Raw genomic sequence first — 21,945 nt, forward strand, 5'->3', positions numbered from 1 at the left:
AAAAACAACTTCATTCCCAGAGGTGTATTAGTATTGATTCTTTTTCTATAACCCCTTTGTTTAGGTATGAAAGATCGAATGAAATAAGTTTATTGTTTTTCTCTGTTTATTTGGGGTCTCCGTCTAAACCCCACACCCCCTGGAGCCATTTCCTTTTCTCGACACATTACTGGACTGAGAGATTTTAGGAAGGAGGGGGGCCATCTTCCCCTTTAGTTTCTCCTTCTCAAGCCTCTATCTTTGACCCGCGGGAGTTTTCGTGAGTCGGCATCCCGATCTGAGCCAGCCTAGAGCTGAGAAGGAAAACTGGAAAAGGATGCGTTTCCATGGCAACGTTAGAAGTTTCATCCCAGAAGCGTTCTCGCGATAAATAGCGGCATTTACGGTTTAGGTTAGGAAGGGAAGTCAACCGTGTGGGTATGTTGGGTCGCAGACGTGTTTAGTTTTGTAAATACGACCCGGAACCGGAAACTCCAACCCAGAGAGTGTTTGCTGACGACGGAAAAGTGTCACCGAATGAACAACTTTCTTATCTAAAGTTTCTGATTTAGTAAGCCTACTTCCATTTTGGTTATAATTTCTACGAAAAAAACTAACAGAAATGAGATAACAAAAGTCGTCTTCTTCCGCTCCATTGTCCTTTATTTCATTATTATTTTAGAAAATTAGTTTAATTGGTCTAAAAAAATCTTTATGCTCTCGTGGAGACTATATGATTACGCCACATCTAGAAATAACCAAAACTCGTTTTCCCACTCTCTCCAGTCTCCACTTTTACATCATGTATAAAGATGATCTCCGAAACATTCGATTATAAAAAAAAAGATTAAAGACCTTGCGGTGTTTTCCCCTTTAAGAAAGGTTCCCCCGCTCTAAGTTTCCCCTATTAGCGGGCAGGTGTCGCTATAAGCCAGCGTTTACCCACCATCCTACCCTGTCTGTCTGTCTTTCTACTGATTCCCCATACTAAAATCTATCCTTACAGTTTCATTCGCTCTAAGGCCAATGCTGGTAACACTGGGCGGTCGTGCTGCTGGCCCGAGTTTCCCGACAGATATTTCGCCCCCTAGCTTTTATTTTTTAAACGGAGGCTCTATAGGGGGGTCCTCCTTTGTTTCCAGGGCCAAAATATGGCTAAAAAACCACGCCAACTGCAAAATTTAGACTGGACTAATTCGTAATCTTCAATTTTTAATTAGACCATCTCGTGCTCGGCGATTTGAAAATGTAAAAGTTTAGTTCAGTGTCATTGTTAATCAACTTTTTCGCTAGGACGTCAACTGTAGTTGCTTCGCTCGTGGTTTTGCCGTTTTATTGCACATCTTTGATATTTCAGTGTTGTATTGTTTAATCATTGAATTTGATCATTTGCATCTTTGTATTATCGTGGTTTCCCACATTCAGCCTAAAAGTAAGTCATTCATCATTTGTTTTGACAGGCGTCTTAAGATTAATTTAGTTGTAATTAGTTAAAATACTTGATGTATTAATTAGTTTGACCTATTATTACGCTTCGTCTTTAACGAGGGGCTAACCGCTTAAATTACTTGTACGCCAATGAGTTTTCTTTGCACGGCAAGTCAAAGGAACCGCGTGTACTCAAAATCTCCGATTTTTACGGGAAGTGGCTAGCCCCTCTGCTCTCCGCCAAGTGACAGTCCCCTCTGGCTTTTTTGCGCCGTGGTATTATAATGGTTAGAATGTAAGTTTTAAGTAAATCCAAATTTAATAAAAAAATCTTTTGAAACTTTATATAACACCCATTTGCAAATTAATTCCAAGTATTTTATAGTCATTATAATCGATATTAAATCAAGAGTTCAAGTTAATGACTTAATAAGTACTTTAACGAGTTGCGAGTCTCTACCTAAATCGACCGGCTTAAGATTAAACGCGTAGGCCATAAGTCTAATAACTTCAAATTCATTTAAAGTAGTTTAAACTTAGTTTAATAACACGGGAGGTGGAGACCTTTATTAAGTTAATTTAGCCTGTAAGAAATTTTAATTTCAATTTACGATCACGTATCGTTAATTTGCTCGCTTATTGCGTAGACGTGCCCCCTTGGAAAACTCCCAGATTTGATATAAGATACGCTTCCTCAGTTACTATTACGAGGAGACGAATAGATCTAGTGAGGGTTGATTTATGTTAATCAGATTCCTATAAACTTGTCTTCATTTAAAAAAAGAATAATAAAATAAAAATTGTTTATGGGATAGTGACTAATGCGTTAGGCCTCTTTTTCCCGTCTGTGATAAGATAGGAGATTTTCTTTACTGTCTTAAAGTCAAAACGTTTGAGTTTGTAATGTCTCGTGGCATTTGGCTTATATGAGCTTTAATGTTGACCCGAATTTGTGAGATATTAAATGCTATATTGCTTGGAAATTACGGCGTAGAATTTTACTTTTGTCTTTCGTAAAACGGGTTCAAAGTTTAAGGTTATTCAATAACGGTTTTATTTTATGTTTTGTTAACAGAATGCACAAGTTGAAGCGCGTAACGTACTTAATATATAACTTCGTGTACACCAATGAGATTGAAATTTCCAGCATTACCGCTTGCTAGATACATTCGCGAACCTCTCGCGGTGTAACCAACGAAATGGACCACTCCGTGAAAGCAATCCCTTCTCATCGTAAAGTTGCCTTCTCGAGGGTCTTGTTACGTCGGCGACGTTTCGAGAATGGCGAACTGGAAGCTCTGTACCAACGGTACAATTGTAAATTGCAACAGGCCTCCGTTGCCTCCGTTTTGAGCATCTACGTATCGTTGGCGTTGACCTTGGCGGTACTTCACGCGGCGTACCATCGAGCCCCGACCATCGCCGCGATAATCCACGCCCTCCACGCACTAATCTTCGCCTCCCTGTTGGCCTGGAGACGCGGACAATTACTTAGCGACGGTCAAAGTGTCCCTCCCCTGTGTTATGGCATCTTGGCGTGTTGTGTCGGCTCGTGCGTTCTCGCTTTACCCTTGACCATTGGACAAGGTCAACCTGCGTCCGGAGGATGGGGATCTGGTTCGTGGGGTTCGCCTCATAGCCCCGCTGATGGAGTCTGGGAAATAACTTTGGCCGCGTTTGTTGCCTATACTTTGCTACCCATCAGGACAAGGATCGCCTTCACCTTGGGAATTCTTCTACCGGCTTTACATATGGCTATCGCCGCTACATTGGCCTACGAATTTCCGGCGCTCAAATGGCAACAGGTCTGTGTCATTTTGTATTTGCTAAGGGTATGGGTTAAGACAGATTTAGTTAATTTCAAGGCTTGTTAACTCACTTTGGAACACGACGCTGTGTTTCGAATAGATCTTGGCTACTTAAGCACGAAAAGAGAAACGCAACTATGAAACCAAGCAAAGGGGTTAAGGTCACATCGTGGTTTGTTTTCCACGCAGTTTTGTATTGCCCTGCTTCGTGTCCGTAGCTGTATAAACAGTCGTCTTTAACCTTTTCCAATATTTTTTGACTGGAAGCGTGTAAAATATTAAGTCAACCCCGCACTCTGAATCGAAATTCGAAAATGCACCGGAAATACCTTTATTTTATATTAAACGAGCTGAAATTAAAAGGAAATTTATACTTTCTCTTATCGAGCCGGTAAATTCAAATGCTGAAGAGAAATAGAGTATACGGATTAAATAATGAAACAAGTTGGGTGGGCCAAAGCTATACCTCTCCTCGTAGATGCTTGACTCCGCGAAACATATATGACCGCAAACCTGCCCTTCATTAAACGAAACCCGAAGCGATACGACTGTAATAAATAAATTAACATTGAATCTTTAATATTATCAGCGAACTTAGCGGACAAATGTTCGCTAAATGTATGTATGCCTGAGGGTAAAGCTACGTAACGCCATTGAATTCTTGATATCCCATTACATGGCCAAAGGCAGACGGATAATAAACCCGAATATTTCTATTTTTATCAATTTCTTTTGAAATTGAAATCAATCAGTAGACAAACAATTTTATAAGCTATTATTATCAATTATCCGAAACTTAAAAGCGACCGAAAAAATATATGCCAGGGTTAATGAATGTTTACTAGTTCCTTCTAATATAACGCGATGTTTTCTTGTAACCTTCATTCAAATATCGTAAAAACTAAAAATTCTTAAATTCTCAAGTTTTCCTTAAAATAAAACCGACTTCTTCAGCACTGCACACTATTTTGCTATTACACCCATTTTTGATAATATTTGCGTGGGTCTCCATAAAATTGGAAAGTAAAAGAATTTTTTACTCGTAACGCCAATTAAAAAGGCGGTATAAACCGATATCAAGGGACAGTTCACTACGAAACACACTTAATTTAAGGCAAAACCGACAGAAGTATGGTAGATATTGGTAGTGACTTGCCCCTTGGTTTAACCCTTTGCAGTATAACCAAAAGTCCCCAAAATATTTTCAATTACTTGATACTGAATTCGATCAAATAAGCCAGTTTTAAACTTTTTTATACCCAACGCATGCAGAGTTATTTCTGTAAATTTGTAGTTTTTGACCGTAAAAAAATGTTATAGGCGCTCTCCCTGTGGTTAAACTAACCTCTCTTTTTGGTTTGGGGGTCAATAAAACTTCTTCCAACCAATGTTGAAACACCTGCCGCTGCTGTTTCCCTGGGAAATTTAATTTAGCTCGTGTTTGAAGTTTCTACTAAAACTTGAAGCTATTTGTTAGAGGTTCTAATTTGTTCCTTGCCTTATATTATACGCGAACGTATACGCGGCAATTCTTTGTACAATTCAGTTCGGCTTAATTTGGGCAGACGTTCGCGTTTAAGTCGACGCCAAGTTTTAAAATATACTGGTACCCGTATAAGCCACGCCATTGAATGTGACATTTTCTAGAATATATATTCATATTCTTACAGTGTGGTTGAGATCAGACCAGCAATTAATTAAACTAATTACTCATTACCTAATTAGGTATGGTAATTATGTAATTAATGGTGATATAATTTAAAGGTTTCTGATTATATTTATTTTGTAATTATACATCAAGTTTCATATTGGTCTCTGAAGTTTAGTGAACTTATTTTTTTGATCTGAAAGGTATTGTGATTTTTGGATGACATAAGTGATCTCTTCCACACGTACTGTTCTTTATAATGATGGCTTTCTCATTTTGCATCTCGTTACGCGTTAGCTGTCGCAAAAATAATAATTTAAATTTTTAATCGCGTCATTAAGACGTTCTCGTGGGGAACCTCCTCTGTGTACAAAACCGAAAGTATGAATTTCACTCGTCGTTCCCCTCAAGGGAAATGTGAAAATGTCAAAGCTACATCTCTCTTAACTAGAAACCTCTCCAAAACATTCGTAGAAATAATTGCCAAGAACTAAAGAAGACCCTTATGCAAGAACAATTTAAGTCTAAAAGTTATTAAACAACTTGTCAAAACACCAACCCCGATTGTCGACAAGTAGCGATTTGTATCATTGCGTTAATGAATCAAAATTTAGTACAATCTTAATTAGTTTCTTTAACTTTGAAAAGGGACTGTTAGGTGGAGGGGAAGCTTGAGTTACTTCTCCAAGGAGACTGTAGATACTGGAGTCAGAGTAAACCCTTCCAAAATCACTCTCCCTTTTTAAACAAACCCACGTTAACATTAAAAAAAAACCACGTGGTTTAGCACGTGTTTAACAAGCCATCTTTGAGAAAAATATTTCACTCTTTTGGGCATTTAAACAGCCTATGACTCAAAAATAGTTGTTGCCAAGCGATGAAAACCCTGAGAGTGATTAGACCGTCGATGCATCTGCAGATATGTTCAGTCTGGTATCTTTTATTTTGAGACATAAAAATTACCTCTTCAATTTTATAGTAAGGTGTCTTTTTCGTAATTAGAATCTTTACTAATATATTTTAGACTCGGACTTAATTAAGGGTGATTTCTTTAGAGGATGAAAGCGCGCCAGATGTCCAAGAGCTCCATAAAGGTAATCGACCTAACTGGCCGTACACGAATATCACGTATTCCGTTTCTAGGCAGTTTTGGCGCTAGCTTTTCCCGCCTGAATTTATTTTTTATTCTTATTCCTATTCTTTGGTTGGTATTAACCTTACGGACTTTCTCTCGACTAAAAACCATTGGAGCGTAAAGCTAAGAAGGTGCGAAAATTCGCCGGAAGTTACATAGGCGAGAGGGTGAGAGAGAAAGGGAGTTTTCCTAGAGTCCCCCTATTGAAGACTGAAAATCAGCCGATCAAGGGATATTGAAACTTGTAATTGGCGTTAATTTGAGCTCGAAAATATACTTATAATTGAGCGGTCTTAGGGCCGGTTCTCACAAAAATTAAGGTGTTAATTGAATGAAAGATGGTATACTTTTGTTTTTGGAAGAATCTAGTAGCTCCTATACTGTTTGTTTAATTGATTGGAAATAGCTACTCGCTTATGTTAATAAAATATTATCAGATATGTCAATTTTGATCGAAAATGTACTATATTCGTGTTAAATTACCCATAGATAAACTATTTATAGCTTCTGTTATCCGAAAATTCCGTATCTTAGGAAAATTTTCGATTTTAAAAATTCACACCAAGGATTTTCCATTATTTTCGTAAGACTGAGAAATGCGAATTCCATTTTATCTTGACGTGAATATTTTTTCCAATTATTCTGAACCGTTTTTTAAAAATTAACTTTCTTCAACGAAAAATCAATTTATACTTTGTTAAAATACCTATAATTTATATCACCAATAATTAATTACCATATTGGGTAATGAAGTAATTACCTATAAGAACGTGAATATCGTTTATCGGATTCCCCGTAATCCGTGATTTCTACCTCCGATTGTTTCTGGAGACATAGTAATTAGTTCTATCTTACAAAGCGAAACCTTTATTATTAATTAACCCTTCTAAAAGTCGGCCCGGGTAAAATGGAGTCTGATGTTTGACCACCTTGTTTCATAAGACGGAACATTGATGGGCATGTGGACTACAAAGACGTTAAATATGGCTTAAAACAGAAGGACTTTAGTGGACTAGTAACTAACTAAACCTATTTTATGCAGACTATACTATACTGAAAAGGATTTACTGAAACGAAATTTCTATAATGCTTTTTCTTATTAGTATCTCTGCTTCTGTAGGTCAGTTTTGGAACTAGTTCACTTTCCCTTTGGTAAGAACAGGGTCGACTTAAATCCAAGGGAGATGCATGGCGGGGTGTGGGGGAGATTGCCATTCGGTTTGTTATTTCAAGAAAAGCTGGGCGAGACCCTCTGAAAATGCTAACAGACGTTGCTTATTAGGAGCAGACCAAAAGACTTAAGACTTTTACCATTAAGACCTTAACTCGGCCCCTCTCTCTCCTTTCCCTGTCGTCTCCCCCTTTAACAACTAAAGAAGTTAAGAACCTCCTGATGGAAAATGACTAAGCCATTGCGATTGTAGCAGTAATCCCTCTGTTCTTGATTGTCTCCCAATTTTTCTTACGTAACCTGCTGTATTATTATCAAGAATTAATACATTTTGCGATGGAATGTCGAGCTACGTGAAGTCGGAATCAAATTATGTACAAGATGTGTTAGCAAAGATAAATAGAAATGACGAATGTGAGAGACGTTGCCTCTTAAAAAATATTTCTTCTGAGCACCAAGAATTTTGTAGGGTATTTAAAATTCAAGATTCATAGCATAATTAAATAGATTCGTACTATTTTCTTGACGCAAAGTGACCTTTTACTATTAGTAAACGTGAAATTACCGTAATTTAAAAACAAATTTACTAGGTAAATTACCTGTTCAAATCTTGAGAAATAAATGAATGCCATGCCAGTTTTGTTCGTAATTTGTACAGAAATTTAGATGCAGTAACTTACCAGCAATGGTAAAATGTTACCGACACACAAATATCTAAGAATACTCTCATGGATTTAATTACCTAATTCTCTCGAGCCACGTCGACCTTTCTCAAATTTAGGTTTATTTTTAAACTAACTAGCGATAAATTAAAAGAAAAATAAAAATTCGTTGGTCCCTTGAAAATTCCGGCTGGGTTGAGATAATGTCGTAGAGGTAGAGTGAAAATTGATTTATAACCCTTTCTAGACCAATTAAGGCTGTTCTAGGTTTACGCGGCCATTATTCGGCAACTTTTTGGTATACTAAGCCTAGGCGTCAAAAATATCGAGTTTCGTGGGGGTTGGAAAACCTAACATTATTTCGCCATTAATATCTGAGTAATTATTCCAGGGTTATTCGTATATCTCCTTGTTATTATAGTACACTTTTTGTTTCCTCGGATTATAATAGTACCTTTCAATACGTCATTAACGCTTGTATCCATTAATATGAAGTATTTTAAACGTAAAGCCCTAGAATATTGTACACCAGCAAAACACCATAGTTTCACCTCTGTGACCCCAAGTTTAAAAGCCAAAAGCTGTTGTCGAAAGATTTCCTTCGTCACCTCATTTGTCCAAAGAGGACCTTACTGTGGCTTGCATACGTAAACAATTATCAGAGTAATTCAATTTTTAAATATGCATTCTGTAACTAAAGCCAAAATTACGAAACTAGCGCTTTAATCACCTTGTCCGTTTTCATTTTAAGTTAACTGGTTTAATCTCCAGCCCTTTTTTTTTCAAAGCTTTCTAACGAGTTAACAATTATGTCACTATCAAAAGTGACATTTCAGTTCAAGTATTAGATTAACGCGACTTTAACGAAAGCTATCTGACGAAAACGTCCTAGTACCTTGTATTTTTTTTTTTTTTTTGAACCCAAACATCTCAGCCCTGATTAAAAGTAGGCATTTAATAACATTTTTTTTATTACGATCAACAGCGAGCTAGGCAATGTCTCTCGAGTGTCAAGCGCTGGTATGTTGTTAATTTCCGAGTCGCTAATCTTCGGGCGTTAGACAGGTAGACGTTTGTCACGTGACACTAGACGATAAGGCGGGAAAATCCTGGTTCTATCCTAGTTAGCATTGACAAGCGTGTTGCGTTTATACGTCAACTAAAAAATTAAGGCTTCTCTCACGGGGTACATACGAGATAAATTTCATCTTGATACAGTACCAGAACCAAAGGCCGTTCCCTAGACAGCTTATGGTTTGTTGGGTTGATTATCAGAAGGCTTTTTTCACGTAGACTTAACCAAGGCCTAACCGAGGCTTAGTTCGCCTCTCTTAATGACAAAAATTGTTTGTGTTATGGTAAAGTTTACCATATGTACGAAAATTGCACGATGCGTCTTGGGAATTTAAACTCTGGATGGTTATATGTATAGAAGAATCATAAAAAATTGCCTTGAAATACAAAATCTTAAGAGTGGTTATCCCCTCGAATATAATCGATCGATTATAGATAGAAAATATTTTAGAAAGCTTCTCAAGTCTCATATTGGGTATCTATCTAATCCTCATGCCCAAATATATTGTTTTTAAAACTTTCCATATATAAAAAAAAAGTTGTTTTCGGAATTTGAACCATTTGACCTTTAAATATTTCTTCGAAAATCTTTACTGTGTCGACTTTAGGTCCCCCTGGTGTCTTTAACTCATCCTCGGCCATTACCACGTGGGGGCGCTATCCCCAAAACCCAACTATATAGCGTATCCGGAAACAATTTTAATCCTGAAAAAAAAGGGATTGACACAGTGAGAAATGACTTTGGGGCGATGTAGAGGGGGTCATTTCATTTTCCGATGCAAAGACCCAACTCCGGAACGATCCCCAGACTAGGCTGCAAAGCCTACCCCTCGCCAGAGACTGTTGGAAGGTTGACGACGATATTGAACGGGTTAACAATATATAACATTACCCAACCCTGTCGGTCCTACCCCCGAGTAGTGTCCCTTCAATTTTTATGGGTGCTAGCTATCAGGGTGGGGCCATTTGGAAGCGAGCCAACGGTCGAACTTTGAAGAATGAATGAAAAATAAAAATATTCCTACGAAAATATCTTGGGACCGTAGTCACCGTACTGAAACAAGTTCAACAAGATATATTTTAATCACCTTGTACTTCGTCAACCTGTTTTTTTTTTCTTTTCAATAACCCGAGTAAATTACCCCAATTAAATCCCACGCAGACTATATTTTTCTTCAACTCTGTTAAAAATTGTGTAAATGTGATTATAAGGTGACCCGCACCCTAAATTTCGGTCTTTATACAACTATCTTTAATAAACTATTGTACAAAATGTCAGCTCATGAGGTTTTGGTTGCTTTTCATTCTTCCATGATCACCAATTTAAAACTCTGATATTGAATAATGAACGATAGGCAAGAAACACCTTTTTCCAAGATGATAGTGAACCAGTGTATGAAACTTTAAGTAGAATCAGTTCAAGTTTCGAGTTTAGTTAGGATAGACAAGTCTTTCAGAATGTAACTCAAAGGGGGTAAAACTTTGCCTTCCATCTCGCTTTTTGGCGCCTGCGCTGTAGTCTTTTTTGTATCACGAGAGTGCGCAGAGAGACGTCAATGTATCAACTCTGTTGTACGTCCCGATACTGAGGGTTGTCTACCCCCTTTTTTAAGTCGAAAAGGTTTATTGAACAAGAAACCCCAAAAAACTGACTTCAGTTGACAGATACTTATGAAGAAGCGTTTTATTTTACTTTGTCCTCTTCAGTTATACATTGGCGTGTTGGCGATAACTCTCTTTCTCGTTAGCACTTGGGACAAGGTTTCCTAACTTGCCTTACTGTCTGTCGTAATCGGAATTCAAGTCCCTGATGGCGCGTTTCTCACCAAGACTGTCAAAATGTCGCGCCCTAAAATAACCGCCAATACTTGACTTTGACTCGAAAGATATTTAACAGGTTTAACTGACTTCGAAAAAAAAATGTCAATACATCTGTTATAATTCAAAGCTATACGTTATTACGTAATATAAATCAATAATTAACATAAATAGCGTAGGATAAAAGATACTCTTAACCCTAAACGTATTCCAGTCATAAAACCATGCAGGATGTTTGAAAAACTGCAACTCGGAAGACATAACTCTTAAATTAATTTTGTTTCTAACCAACCCACGTCATGTCCCTGATCTCCGAGCGTGGTATCGGACACTTGTATTCAAATCGTTCAACAATTTATATACACCCAATTCAATTTAATTTGAAACTATCAAATATATAACAGATGCCAAGAAACAAATTAATTAACTCCCCAATAATTAATTATTTTAATTGTATAAATTATATTTCTGTAAATTCACCAGTATGCATCCAACACCTCGGACATCCTTTACCAAAATATTATAAATTATCAAAAAACCCTTTCGATTAAAAATGCAAGGGTGTTAGAAAAAATACTCAAAAATAAAAAAGACCTTCGACTTTCTGTTAACGTTATTTTGACTAGAGTGCCAGCAACGTCGAGAAGTAGAGAGATGGGGAGAAAGAGAGAGGGCCAAGTCTTTCCTCTTTCCGGATCATACTCTAAATTTAAAGTTACGTCGTTAGGTTCCGGTCTCCTAGTCACCTACCCTTTCCTCCCCCGCCTGCGCAGACTCAAACGGTCTAAAGATGACTTTTTAAAAATAAAAATTAAAGAAAAAAAAACCAAATTTAAACATCTTTACCCTGAAGCGATAGAGAGAGAGTGATAACGGTATGCAACCATCGCCCAAGTTTTTTTCATACTCTTATTCAAATACAGTTTGCAATGCTGTGTGATGTTTAACGTTATATATTAATCCGCCGTACGTTTCTCTTTGCTGCAAACATAAGTTGTATCTAATTTTTTCCCAAAACTTCTTCGAATTTCAATGTAGGATACTTTCCAAAACTTATTTAGCCTACTCAATTCTAAGAATTTTATTATTATTACGGAACTGGTTGGTTGTTATCAAGTGTTAGACTCCTTGGTTAGTCATCTCCTACTATTTTCCGCTTTTAAAATGATGGTAGATAGCGATAATTTTAAAAATTAGCTATCTTACCTTTAACTTTCTCTCTTTCGCTTTGACATTCCGTTAAAATGATAAAAAAATTAACCCCGGAGGTCTTTATGAACATTAAACTTACCTTATTTGGTAAGGTATGGGTGCCGAAACGTTTAATAATTTTATGTATTTTTATGTATTACCTTGTACGCGTTATTAGTGGTGAGGCGAAGCGAAGATTTGCATATTTAACGGTATAATCTGGAAATATGCCTGGCGAGAAAAGGTGTCAAAAGTGGTTAGGGTATTTTAAAATTTTTTATTAAATCAGAAGTAGTGTAAGGGACTAGAAGTAAAGAGCTCTAGCATTGGTAGTAGATCCTGGCACTAGTGAACAAATTTGAGGATTTTATGCCGCTTCCATCGCGCCTACACTAGAGAGCAAAAATTGGTCGAGTTCCAAAAAATTTCCTACCCGCTTCCCCTCAACCTAAAGCCGCGGAACATGGACGCTGGTGCTTGAATCTAGTTCGGCCGTCTACCGCCGCGAGCGTCTCACGTTTTAGAGGGAAAACTCAGAAACCGCTACCAGAGGGCCAACCGTTGGTGTGTTATCAAGAATATTCACTTTCGCCAAGTGAAGAATTTGGTTAGCAACTTAGCTCAGTACTTCTAGTCCCTTATCTTACTTCTGATTAAATATATTTAGTGCTGTTTTCGATTTCACTGAGAATGAAATTATCCTGTTCATTTATTTCCTTGCGCTTACAAATAAGCACTGACATTTTGCCATCATGTTTGATACAAACTCTTTAATTAAGTAATTTAACTCAAAATTCAATTATGTTTGAATGGAGGCTATTGAACCTTTTTATGTTTAAAGTAAGATTTCATTCTTTTCAACCATATTTTACAAAGATTACGTTTTTACGGTATTAATCAGTCTCAGCTTTCGCTGTAGTATATAACATTTAACCAACCAGAGTATATAGGATTAAAATTTATCGGGTACCCCTTGCCCGATTACAACACCAGCTGGCGAATCAGTCACGTGATATGAAGGCGTGAAATCACGTAAATCATGTTAGACTGAGGATATAAAATTTCTCTTCAAATTTCACCGGGTTTATTACGGTGCATTTTTCATCCAGCTTGAAATACACGTGATGTTTACGTATATTTTAAGAATTAATTCACGAGCCTAAGAACATTTCGATGTTTTTCGTAGCGAAAATTTGTTAGATTTGTTTTTAAATAGTTTGGCACTGGTTACTGAGAGCTAGTCCTGGAGTGACTTTAATTCATTTAAAGTGCTGTCTATTCTCACTTGTTCGTAGCCGAACTGAACTGAACTAAGGATGTAGTTTCAGTTTGAAACAAGAACCGAGATAAACTTTTCTTGGCTGGAAAACCTTAACGTTCTCAGTTTAGTTAATGCGTTAGCTAGAGAAAGCCGTTTTTTGTTTTAAAAAAAATGTACGATGCAACATTAGAGAGGTGACTGAGGGTCAAATAGGGGTTAACGGCATGCTAGGGATAAGGTCAATTATTGGGGTTCGAGTTTGAAGCGTGAAATAGGTGGGGCCTCCACTGCCATTGGAATTTTTCGTTCCCAGGATAAAGATTGCGTTAATTTGATCAGGTTAAAACAAAACTCGGGTCTGGTGTGAAGCTAAGATTTTACTTTTAAGATAGGGTTAATCAAGGGTTAGAAAAAGGCCCCTTGTACGGTTGTTTGTTACGCCTTGAGGTCCCTGAGATTTTGCCCGATTAAACCGCAGCGAATGTGGAACTGGATATGATGATATAGAAATGTTATTTAGTTTTAAATTAATTTCTAAAGTCCCGAGTTATGTTCGGCTTCAAAAATAAGGTATTTTGAATTTACGTAATTTAATTAATATTCGCGCTACAATTTAACGAGTTTAAAAGGAAATTCTAGGAAAAATCAACATACATTTATTTATAAACGTTAAACGCAGTTGGATTTTTGAGAAAACGGATATTTTTAAATAAATAACGTGGAATTATATTAAAGCTTATTCATGGTTAGTTTGTTAATGAGCAGAAAGTTGATGGGCATTGACACGCGATGTTAAACGTTGTATTTGTACGAAAGTGGTCGCTCCGTACGTTTCTTCAACAGAAATATATTGGCAGTAATAGATTTTCAAGGTCTCATTAAGAACTTGAATAAATATGACTGTAATACTACTACGAAATGTAAAGGCTTGTTTTTAACAACTTATTTACTAAAGAACGTAACAGCTTGAGCTGAATTTTAAACGCCATAAATTTTACTACTACAGAAAAAAATATACATTTGTTTTTCAAAAAGACTCAAAGTAAAAAATAAATTCTTCCTTAACTTTTTCAAAAAAAAACGAACTTAAAACATTTACAACGATTACTCAAAGTAGTCCTCAGTACTACAAAAATTCAAGAGATACTAGTTAAAAATAATTAAAATAAGGTCAAGGGGTCAACGTTGGGAGAAATATCTCTTGAAATGAAAAATTATCTATCCAAATGTAAAATATCACATGGAAAATGATGAAAAACGGGTGTTGTTTCATTTTTACATTTCAAGTTATTAGTTACACGTTGAAAGGTAAAAATCTTTTTAGAAAATCAATGATGAATTGATCGAAAATAAAAGATATTTCGATTTATTATGAAGAAAAAAAACCTACGAATTCTATTGGCTTTTTGTTCGGTAAAATTATCATTTTATGACCCATTTATACGCTAGTCACTTTCTGGTACACCGCCGGAATCCGATAAAAATTGAAAGAAACTTCTTAGCTCGTGTGACAATTGCCCAATCAAAACTCGAAATCTATTCCCCCTGGATTCAGCTCCGGGCTAAATTGTATAATCCTGATTTCCAATTTGTTTTAACTTGAAGTTTTCTTTTGTAAAGGATAAGAGTTATTCGACAGGTATACAATATCATTCGAAAACTAACTTTGATAGAATTTTAGATAAACTTGACAGCTAATATGTGGCTGCTTTGGATTACGCTATATAAAAATAAATATGCCATAATATCTATAACAAATTTTTCGATTATAAAACTTGATTTAACTGGTTTCTTTTAAAGTCAAATAGAAAGTTTTTTTTAAGTTAGTTCAAATGCAAATCAGAATTAATTTCTTTATAAACTGAAACCTTATTTAAAATATATAGCTATCTGTGATTTAGTATTATATAAAACCAAGAAGCAATATAGTTTACTAGGGAGAAGGTATAAGATGCCTAAGTATTCGCTCGCCATAGTCCCAGTCCCCTTTCAAAATATAAGGGGGGACGTAAAAGGAGGCGCCAAGCTATTTCGCCTCTCCTCAGTCGGAAAATAAGTAATTTTCGTCATTCGCGTCGTGCTGACGTGAGTTTTCAAGAACCAATGAGATGCTGGTTGTAATTTAGAGGCGGGGATTAACTCCGGACCTACGTTAGGACTGATAAACTAGATATCACTTCATGATAAAACACTAGCTATATGCGCTATGTGGTGCCAGCTAGGATATGTATAAATACAACCAGAAGTATAAAATATTTCTCTTTGGTAGAAGTGTACCACAAAGCGGGGTAATTGTAACCTGATTCTCCCCAACATCCCTTAATATTTGGAGCTAGGTTACTAAACCTAATCATAGACGCGATAAATAGTTCCCTCATCATTACTCTATTAGCGCTTAACTATTTGTCAAAGAGCGCTTGTGGGTTGACGGCTGAGCTTTAGTACCAACCAAAACAGTGTAGAATTCACCCTGCACGGTGCGATGCCCATCTGAAGTTTGATGAGCAGGAGAGCAAACAAAAAGGATGAGCTGGGATACAGAGTGTCATCCTTCTATTATCCCCTTCTGATACTACGTATTATGTGTATAATTCCTACGTTATTCTTTACTATCCTTGTTTTAATAGCCCTACTTCCACTCCGTGCTTAATCATCCTTGTTTTAATAGCCCTACTTCCACTCCGTGCTTAATCATCCTTACTTTTATGCTTTACGACTTATAATATTTAACAATATTAAACAATAAATAATAACAGTTTAAAGTTTTAAACAATGGCGATAAAAATAATATTAAATGCGGTATATTTTCCTTTCAATTGAATTATAACTTAGTAATAGTCATCCATACACGGGTATAAAGCGCCCAAGGATTTTTAATTAAAAATTAAGAGTGTGGGAGCGATAAATTTGTCGTAATCGATGGGTTGAGTACTTGCCATAATTTGAAATATCGAATTTCCATATTTTTAAATTCCCAATCAAGGAAATCTTGCTGAATTTCAAAAATTTGTGAAAAGTGTCCAACCCTATTGATTTTTATTATAGATTATACTGTATACGCTCGCTTAAAATCGCGTTACCACAAATGGTTTTGAAAGTTAAACGCCTTCGGAAATTCTATTCCACAACTTACTTTCAAAACAAAAAAAGTTCGGTAAAGCACTTTTGGAATTAATGACCCAAATCGAACGGTTTTTAAAACTAAAGAAAACATATCGAATCATAATGAATCTAGAAATATATTACGAAATGGGTATACATACCTCCCGAGAATTAAACTCTGTGTTTTAAAGATTAAACCGCGATAGAACGTTTTAAGACTTAATAAATTATACAACTTTTTATTAATCTTTTGAAAACATAAAGGGCAATTTACATAAGGATTTTTTTTTAAAATTTATTCGAAAATGCGTAAGATTAAAGCTTAAATTGCACTCGAACTAATTCGCGAATAAAAATGAAAATCACGTGCGAGATTTCTCGCGCCAAAACGTGAAACAGAGTTCTGGCATGCATCTATTAAGATTAAACGCTAGACTTTCTCGCTCAATTTTTAAGTTGATAACCATTTAGATTATCACCAGGGATAGATTTAATTTTAGAAGTAGGAATGGAGAACGGTTAGTATTTACTTCAGTTATTCCGACTCATAGCCCAGTAAAGAGCCCCTCCCTCCAACACGTAACGAAAAGTTTAAAGTATCTTATTGGCTCACGTAAACTGTTTTGATGACGTTGCTGATGGGGACGGCGAAAATACGTAATTCCTTTTTACCACTGTCACTACGACCCGCCTCTTCTTTCATACCCCTCCGTCCCGTGGAAGGGGGTCCAGGACTTTGACTCGCGCCCAAATTACTCTGTTCTCCATTTCTACTTCTAAAATTAAATCTATCCCTGTATCACAAAGTCGTTAGTGATATACCTACCTCTGTTCACGCTCTAACTTTCTTTCCAATGATGTATTACATTGCATATTCATCCGCTTTCACTGTTTTTCCAAAAGTATAGCATCTAAATTAAGTGGATTATTTTCTTCCTCTAAAAATAAGTAGTGCCAAGAGAGAATCTCTAGAATAATAATAATATTGAATGAAAGAGTCGAGTATCTTTTTCTAAGGGCTATAGCCATTTCTTATACATTCTCTCAAAGAATTCTCTGACATTCTTTCGAGACGGTGTCCTTCTCTCTCCTTCTACGCCAATACCGTCTTTTGATCTCTCGCAAATTACCTGTCAAGATAAGAACATCGCGTTCCTATCGAAAAGGACACGCAAATTTAAATTCTGCATAAGAAAGATAAGAAGATAAAATTTAACCCAATTTGTAGTGACGATTGATAAATTTACGTATAAATATGATTAAGATACTTTTCTACTAGGTAGTGTTTCAATTAAAATTTCTGTTGACACTATAGTTATTATTGGGAGGAGGGATAATAATAAATATTGCATTTATCCCCGTAAAGAAAAAAATAGGCTTAATATTGGTTAAGTAATCATTGGTGAATCGTATTCTCATAGGATAAAAGTTAGGGATAACTTTGAATCGCCTGTATTCGAGGTGAAATCGTGAATGCACATATGTTAGTTCGACCGAAACATACTATCAGTAGATATTAACCCTTTACTTGGTATCTACTTCATTCAACCTTCAAGTTCGAATACATTACGATACATTTCAGTATTAGAATATACTAGAGACCAAGGGTAGCGTAAGAGAGTTTATGTAACTAGTAATACGTGTGGTATCGTTATACTTCGGTAGAATCTGATCTTGAGAAATAATAGATAGATCGTGGATAGGAAATCCATAAGAAAGCGTGACAATTTGGGGTAGAATACAGATAGTTTATGTCAACGCGAGTTTACAACGCGTGTGAAACTATTTCCAACTCGATTAGGATGCAGAATTCCTTCATACGAGATTGTAACCTGGCAATGGGACAAGAGTTTCGGTGATCTAACCGAAAACTTCCTATTCTGTAGCGACATTGATTTTTCACCTGTCAGATTAAGGACTGGGGCGATTGCCCACCTTATCCTAGTAAGGCGGATAAAGGTGGGTCCTTTGTAGGGCCTCCCATCTATCCCTTTCGTTTTTTTTTTCTTCAACAGGGACCCATCTTTCACTCTTATTTTGGCAAAAAGCCCTCGATGCGATCGACAACATTTTTTGCACCCATGCCCTATGCATCTTTTTCCATCTTCGATTCCGGGCACACAAAGGAACCTATTTTCTCTTCTTTCCACAGTTTCCTCTCTATCAATCCCTGAAGGACCATTTTAGTTTAGCGTGTCAGCTAATACAACTCCCGCCTTTGAATAAAGCTACGGGAGTTGCTACAAGTAGGCACGATGCAACTCGGGATTTTCAAATGGAAAATGCTGGATACCAATTCCTTATCCGCATCCTTTCTGAAGTCCTCCTTGAGAGAGAGAGAGATTTCCATCGGAAAAAGATTTGTAACGTTGCTGCGGATTAGAATTCTTCTATGGAAGATTTTTAGGGGGATATTTTTTTTTCTTCTATAGGCCTAGGCCCGGGTTAGGACTAACTCGGGCCTAACGCGCTTGACAAGAGTACGGAATACCAAAATAGAACGTGTTTAGGGTGAATGTACCGTACGCTTAGAATAGGTTAGGTTATAAGTTTAATCGAGGATTTAATATGCAATCATATTTCTCGCGTTTTCGCACGTGCGAATATTTGGTCTATTTTTAAGCTGTTTAAATGTTATACGAATGAAATTCATTCTTTTTAAGTCCTTAATTGAATAAAAGAAATTATTGTAACAACACCTTGGCCTGCATTGGATATTTTAAACTTGAAGAATCGATTTTTTTTTTTCAGGTAAGTTCTCGCTCTATCCCCCAGAGGTTCTCCTTACATAATTTTTTTATTCAGGGGACTTCTTACTAAAGAGATTGCAAGTTCTTTTATTATTAAAATGGTCTGGATTTACATTTTCAAATATTAAAATTTTATTTACTTTTTTTCTTTTATTGCGTAGCTGCATGTTCCTGGCCTTTAATGAAATTGCTTCTCCAGTTTGAAAGTATAGAGAATCGTCTCTCGTATGTCGTAAAATTTAAACATTCAGATATCGCTAAGACTTACGTAAATTTATGAAATTTTAAATATTCGAATCCCTAATTTCATTATTAATTATAGAAGTACATACATAAGTACAAATAATTAATTTTTAACAACCAAACTGAGCTATTCCTTGTCATAGCGTTACTAATAGATAGACAAATACCACGTCATGGTAAAGTCGTTATCAAAATTTTCATTATAATAATCCCAATTATCCTTAATTTTGTTTAAGATTTACGGATGACAGAACCGGGTTTTTAGTTCATTATTTAATTACACATGTAAATCCAAATTAAAATATTGCATGCAGGATCAGTATTAAGATTTATTAACGGCGAAAGTTAATTTCCACTTGTTAATAATTTTTGTCGCTACAAAATATAATATTAAATCAAGGTTAGCGTCCCATTAAAGTATAATGGTATTTTTACCCTAATAGGGTATTTTAGTCTTGAAGAAAGACAATAGTTGGGAGAGTCTTCTAAGATCGTGCTCGTTTATTCAGCCATTAAGGGAGAACACGAATACCGAGCAACGTCTTTCTTTCTTTCTTTCTTTCTTTCTTTGATAAAAATGGAGGAGCAACAAAAAACTTTCCAAATAAAAAGAACACAAAAACGTTATGAGAAGAAAATGGAGAATTTCGATTCACGGTTAACGAAACTCATTCTTCTAGGACGATCCTAATTTTATTCTTATTTTTTGTGAAGGAAACGTTCAATTTTTTTTCCATGGTTTTATGTTCAGCAGATTCGCTTTAGTAGCTTCCATAGAGTAATTTAGGGGTTTTACTTTGCATTTTGAAATAGCCGTGACATTTAGGCCTAACACAACTTGAAATGTTTACAAAAATAGGCGATACCGTTAATATACCTTGTTAATTACAGTATTTTGTGAATCTTTAATTGTCACTGATCAGGGATAGATTTAATTTGAGAAGTAGGAATGGAGAACAGAGTAATGTGGGCGCGCGTCAAAGTCCCGGACCCCCTTCCATGGGACGGAGGGGTATGAGAGAAGAGGCGGGTCATAGCGACAGAGGTAAAAAGGAATTGCGTATTTTTCGCCGTCCCCGTCAGCAACATCATCAAAACGTAGTTTACGTGAGTCAATAAGATAATTTAAAATTTTCGTTACGTGTTGGAGGGAGGGGCTCTATACTGGGCTATGAGTCGGAATAACTAAAGTAAATACTAACCGTTCTCCATTCCAACTTATAGAATTAAATCTATCCCTGCACTGATATATCTTAAATTACTCGTAATCTTTTGCGAAACAAGGAATATTTGGGAGGGAGAACATTTAATCGTCCCTTTAAACGTTAGGATCACTGAACTAATTTCAAGGGGGCTGGGACGACGTAACTTTTTTCATTTGAACCAGCCCGTTTATCGACGTTTTTATCCAATTCGTTACTAATTAGAAGTAAAGAGAAATCTAGCTCGCTCTCTTTTAAAAAGGGCGTTTTTAGACACGGTGCGTGTCTCTTAGGACTTCCTATTCTGCCCCGAATTATTGGATCTGGATTAAATCCACTAGCTAAAGGGAACGTGAAACAATTATTTTCCAATCAATTATATTGACCGTACATCGAGATAAAATTTCGAGAGGGTTTTTTACGGCCAAAAGCCCAAAACGATGCCACGAAAAGATACGAATAATTTTGAAAAATTGCATGCATGCCGCTTGTCGATTTCTGATATTGATAAAAGTATTTTTAAATTTTAAGAATTTTTTTTTAAATTTTAATGCAATTTGACATACATGAGATAATTGTAACCAAAAACCACGCCCTTATTTTAACTCTTTTAACACATAATATCTCTTGTTATAACGCTACCAAGAAAGTAAACAGGATTTTTTTTTCAATTTGTGCCCATAATTCCTCGCGATGGCATAAGCAAAATTCTGTTGTTGTTTTTTTCAGCACCTTCAGTGTTGTGACGACAAATTTACGTTGTTACTAAATTCAGAAACAAGAAATCCGCTGTAAAGTTTAGAGAGCTGAAATAAGCCCGAGTGTAAGCTAAGACATATAGTCCAATGAAAAACTCATTCTTTTAGAAAAATAAGCTTAATTCTGAGAAATCTTTCATACCATAAAAGGATAAAACATATCTTGGAAGATTCTTAAATTTAATATTGGTGCTTGGGCGTGTTGCTCTCGCTGGGCTTTAAACTTCTTGGAAATACGTAATCCGCAAAATGTAGCCTATACTCTAAGGTGCTTATAAAAACATAAATTTTGTTTAGGGTTTTAAGCCTAAAAATAACCATGTACTACACCTTAACAGAATCTTTGCGAAGGGTATATAGTCTAGACTTCTTTGGTAAAGAAGAGTTTAGTCTCCCTCCGCAAGCCTGGTAATGGTGGTGTCTTTTCCAGAATCTCGTGGTCTAGTTCTATACAGCATAAAAGCGAATTTTCAAGTAAGCCGAGAACAGCTGTTGTTCGTCACTAAATTTCTTATGCAGTTTTTCGTGATACACGGCGCATCCTTCTTCCTATTTGCCTATTCTACGTACTGAGTTTATTCAAGATTCACATTAATAGTTAACCAGATAAGCGCCCTATTTACTTGCCAAAGCTATAGGTATAAGGAATTGTTAGTATGGGTCGATTTTCAGGAGTGAATATATATCAAATTCTTAATAATACCCTAGGGATTTC

At 36.1% G+C, this 21,945-nt stretch overlaps 1 protein-coding gene across 2 annotated transcripts in view; it reads left to right on the forward strand.

Moving 5' to 3' along the window:
- The first annotated feature begins 966 nt into the window (after positions 1-966).
- LOC149661317 (adenylate cyclase type 1-like) overlaps positions 967-21,945 on the forward strand; it is a 57,480-nt gene continuing 36,501 nt past the window's right edge. Inside the window, exons 1-2 of one of the 2 annotated variants that reach the window (XM_089842794.1) lie at positions 967-1,411; positions 2,483-3,212. In XM_089842794.1, the coding sequence (XP_089698920.1) occupies positions 2,607-3,212 (606 nt within the window). In that variant the 5' untranslated portion in view covers positions 967-1,411; positions 2,483-2,606. The remainder of the gene's footprint in view (positions 1,412-2,482; positions 3,213-21,945) is intronic. The other variant, XM_089842795.1, reaches the window with a different exon arrangement.

This window comes from Phalangium opilio, unplaced genomic scaffold (assembly GCF_054372755.1).
Source record: "Phalangium opilio isolate 3A_F unplaced genomic scaffold, DU_Popi_V2 ptg000070l_1, whole genome shotgun sequence".
In the NCBI taxonomy this organism is placed as follows: domain Eukaryota; kingdom Metazoa; phylum Arthropoda; class Arachnida; order Opiliones; family Phalangiidae; genus Phalangium; species Phalangium opilio.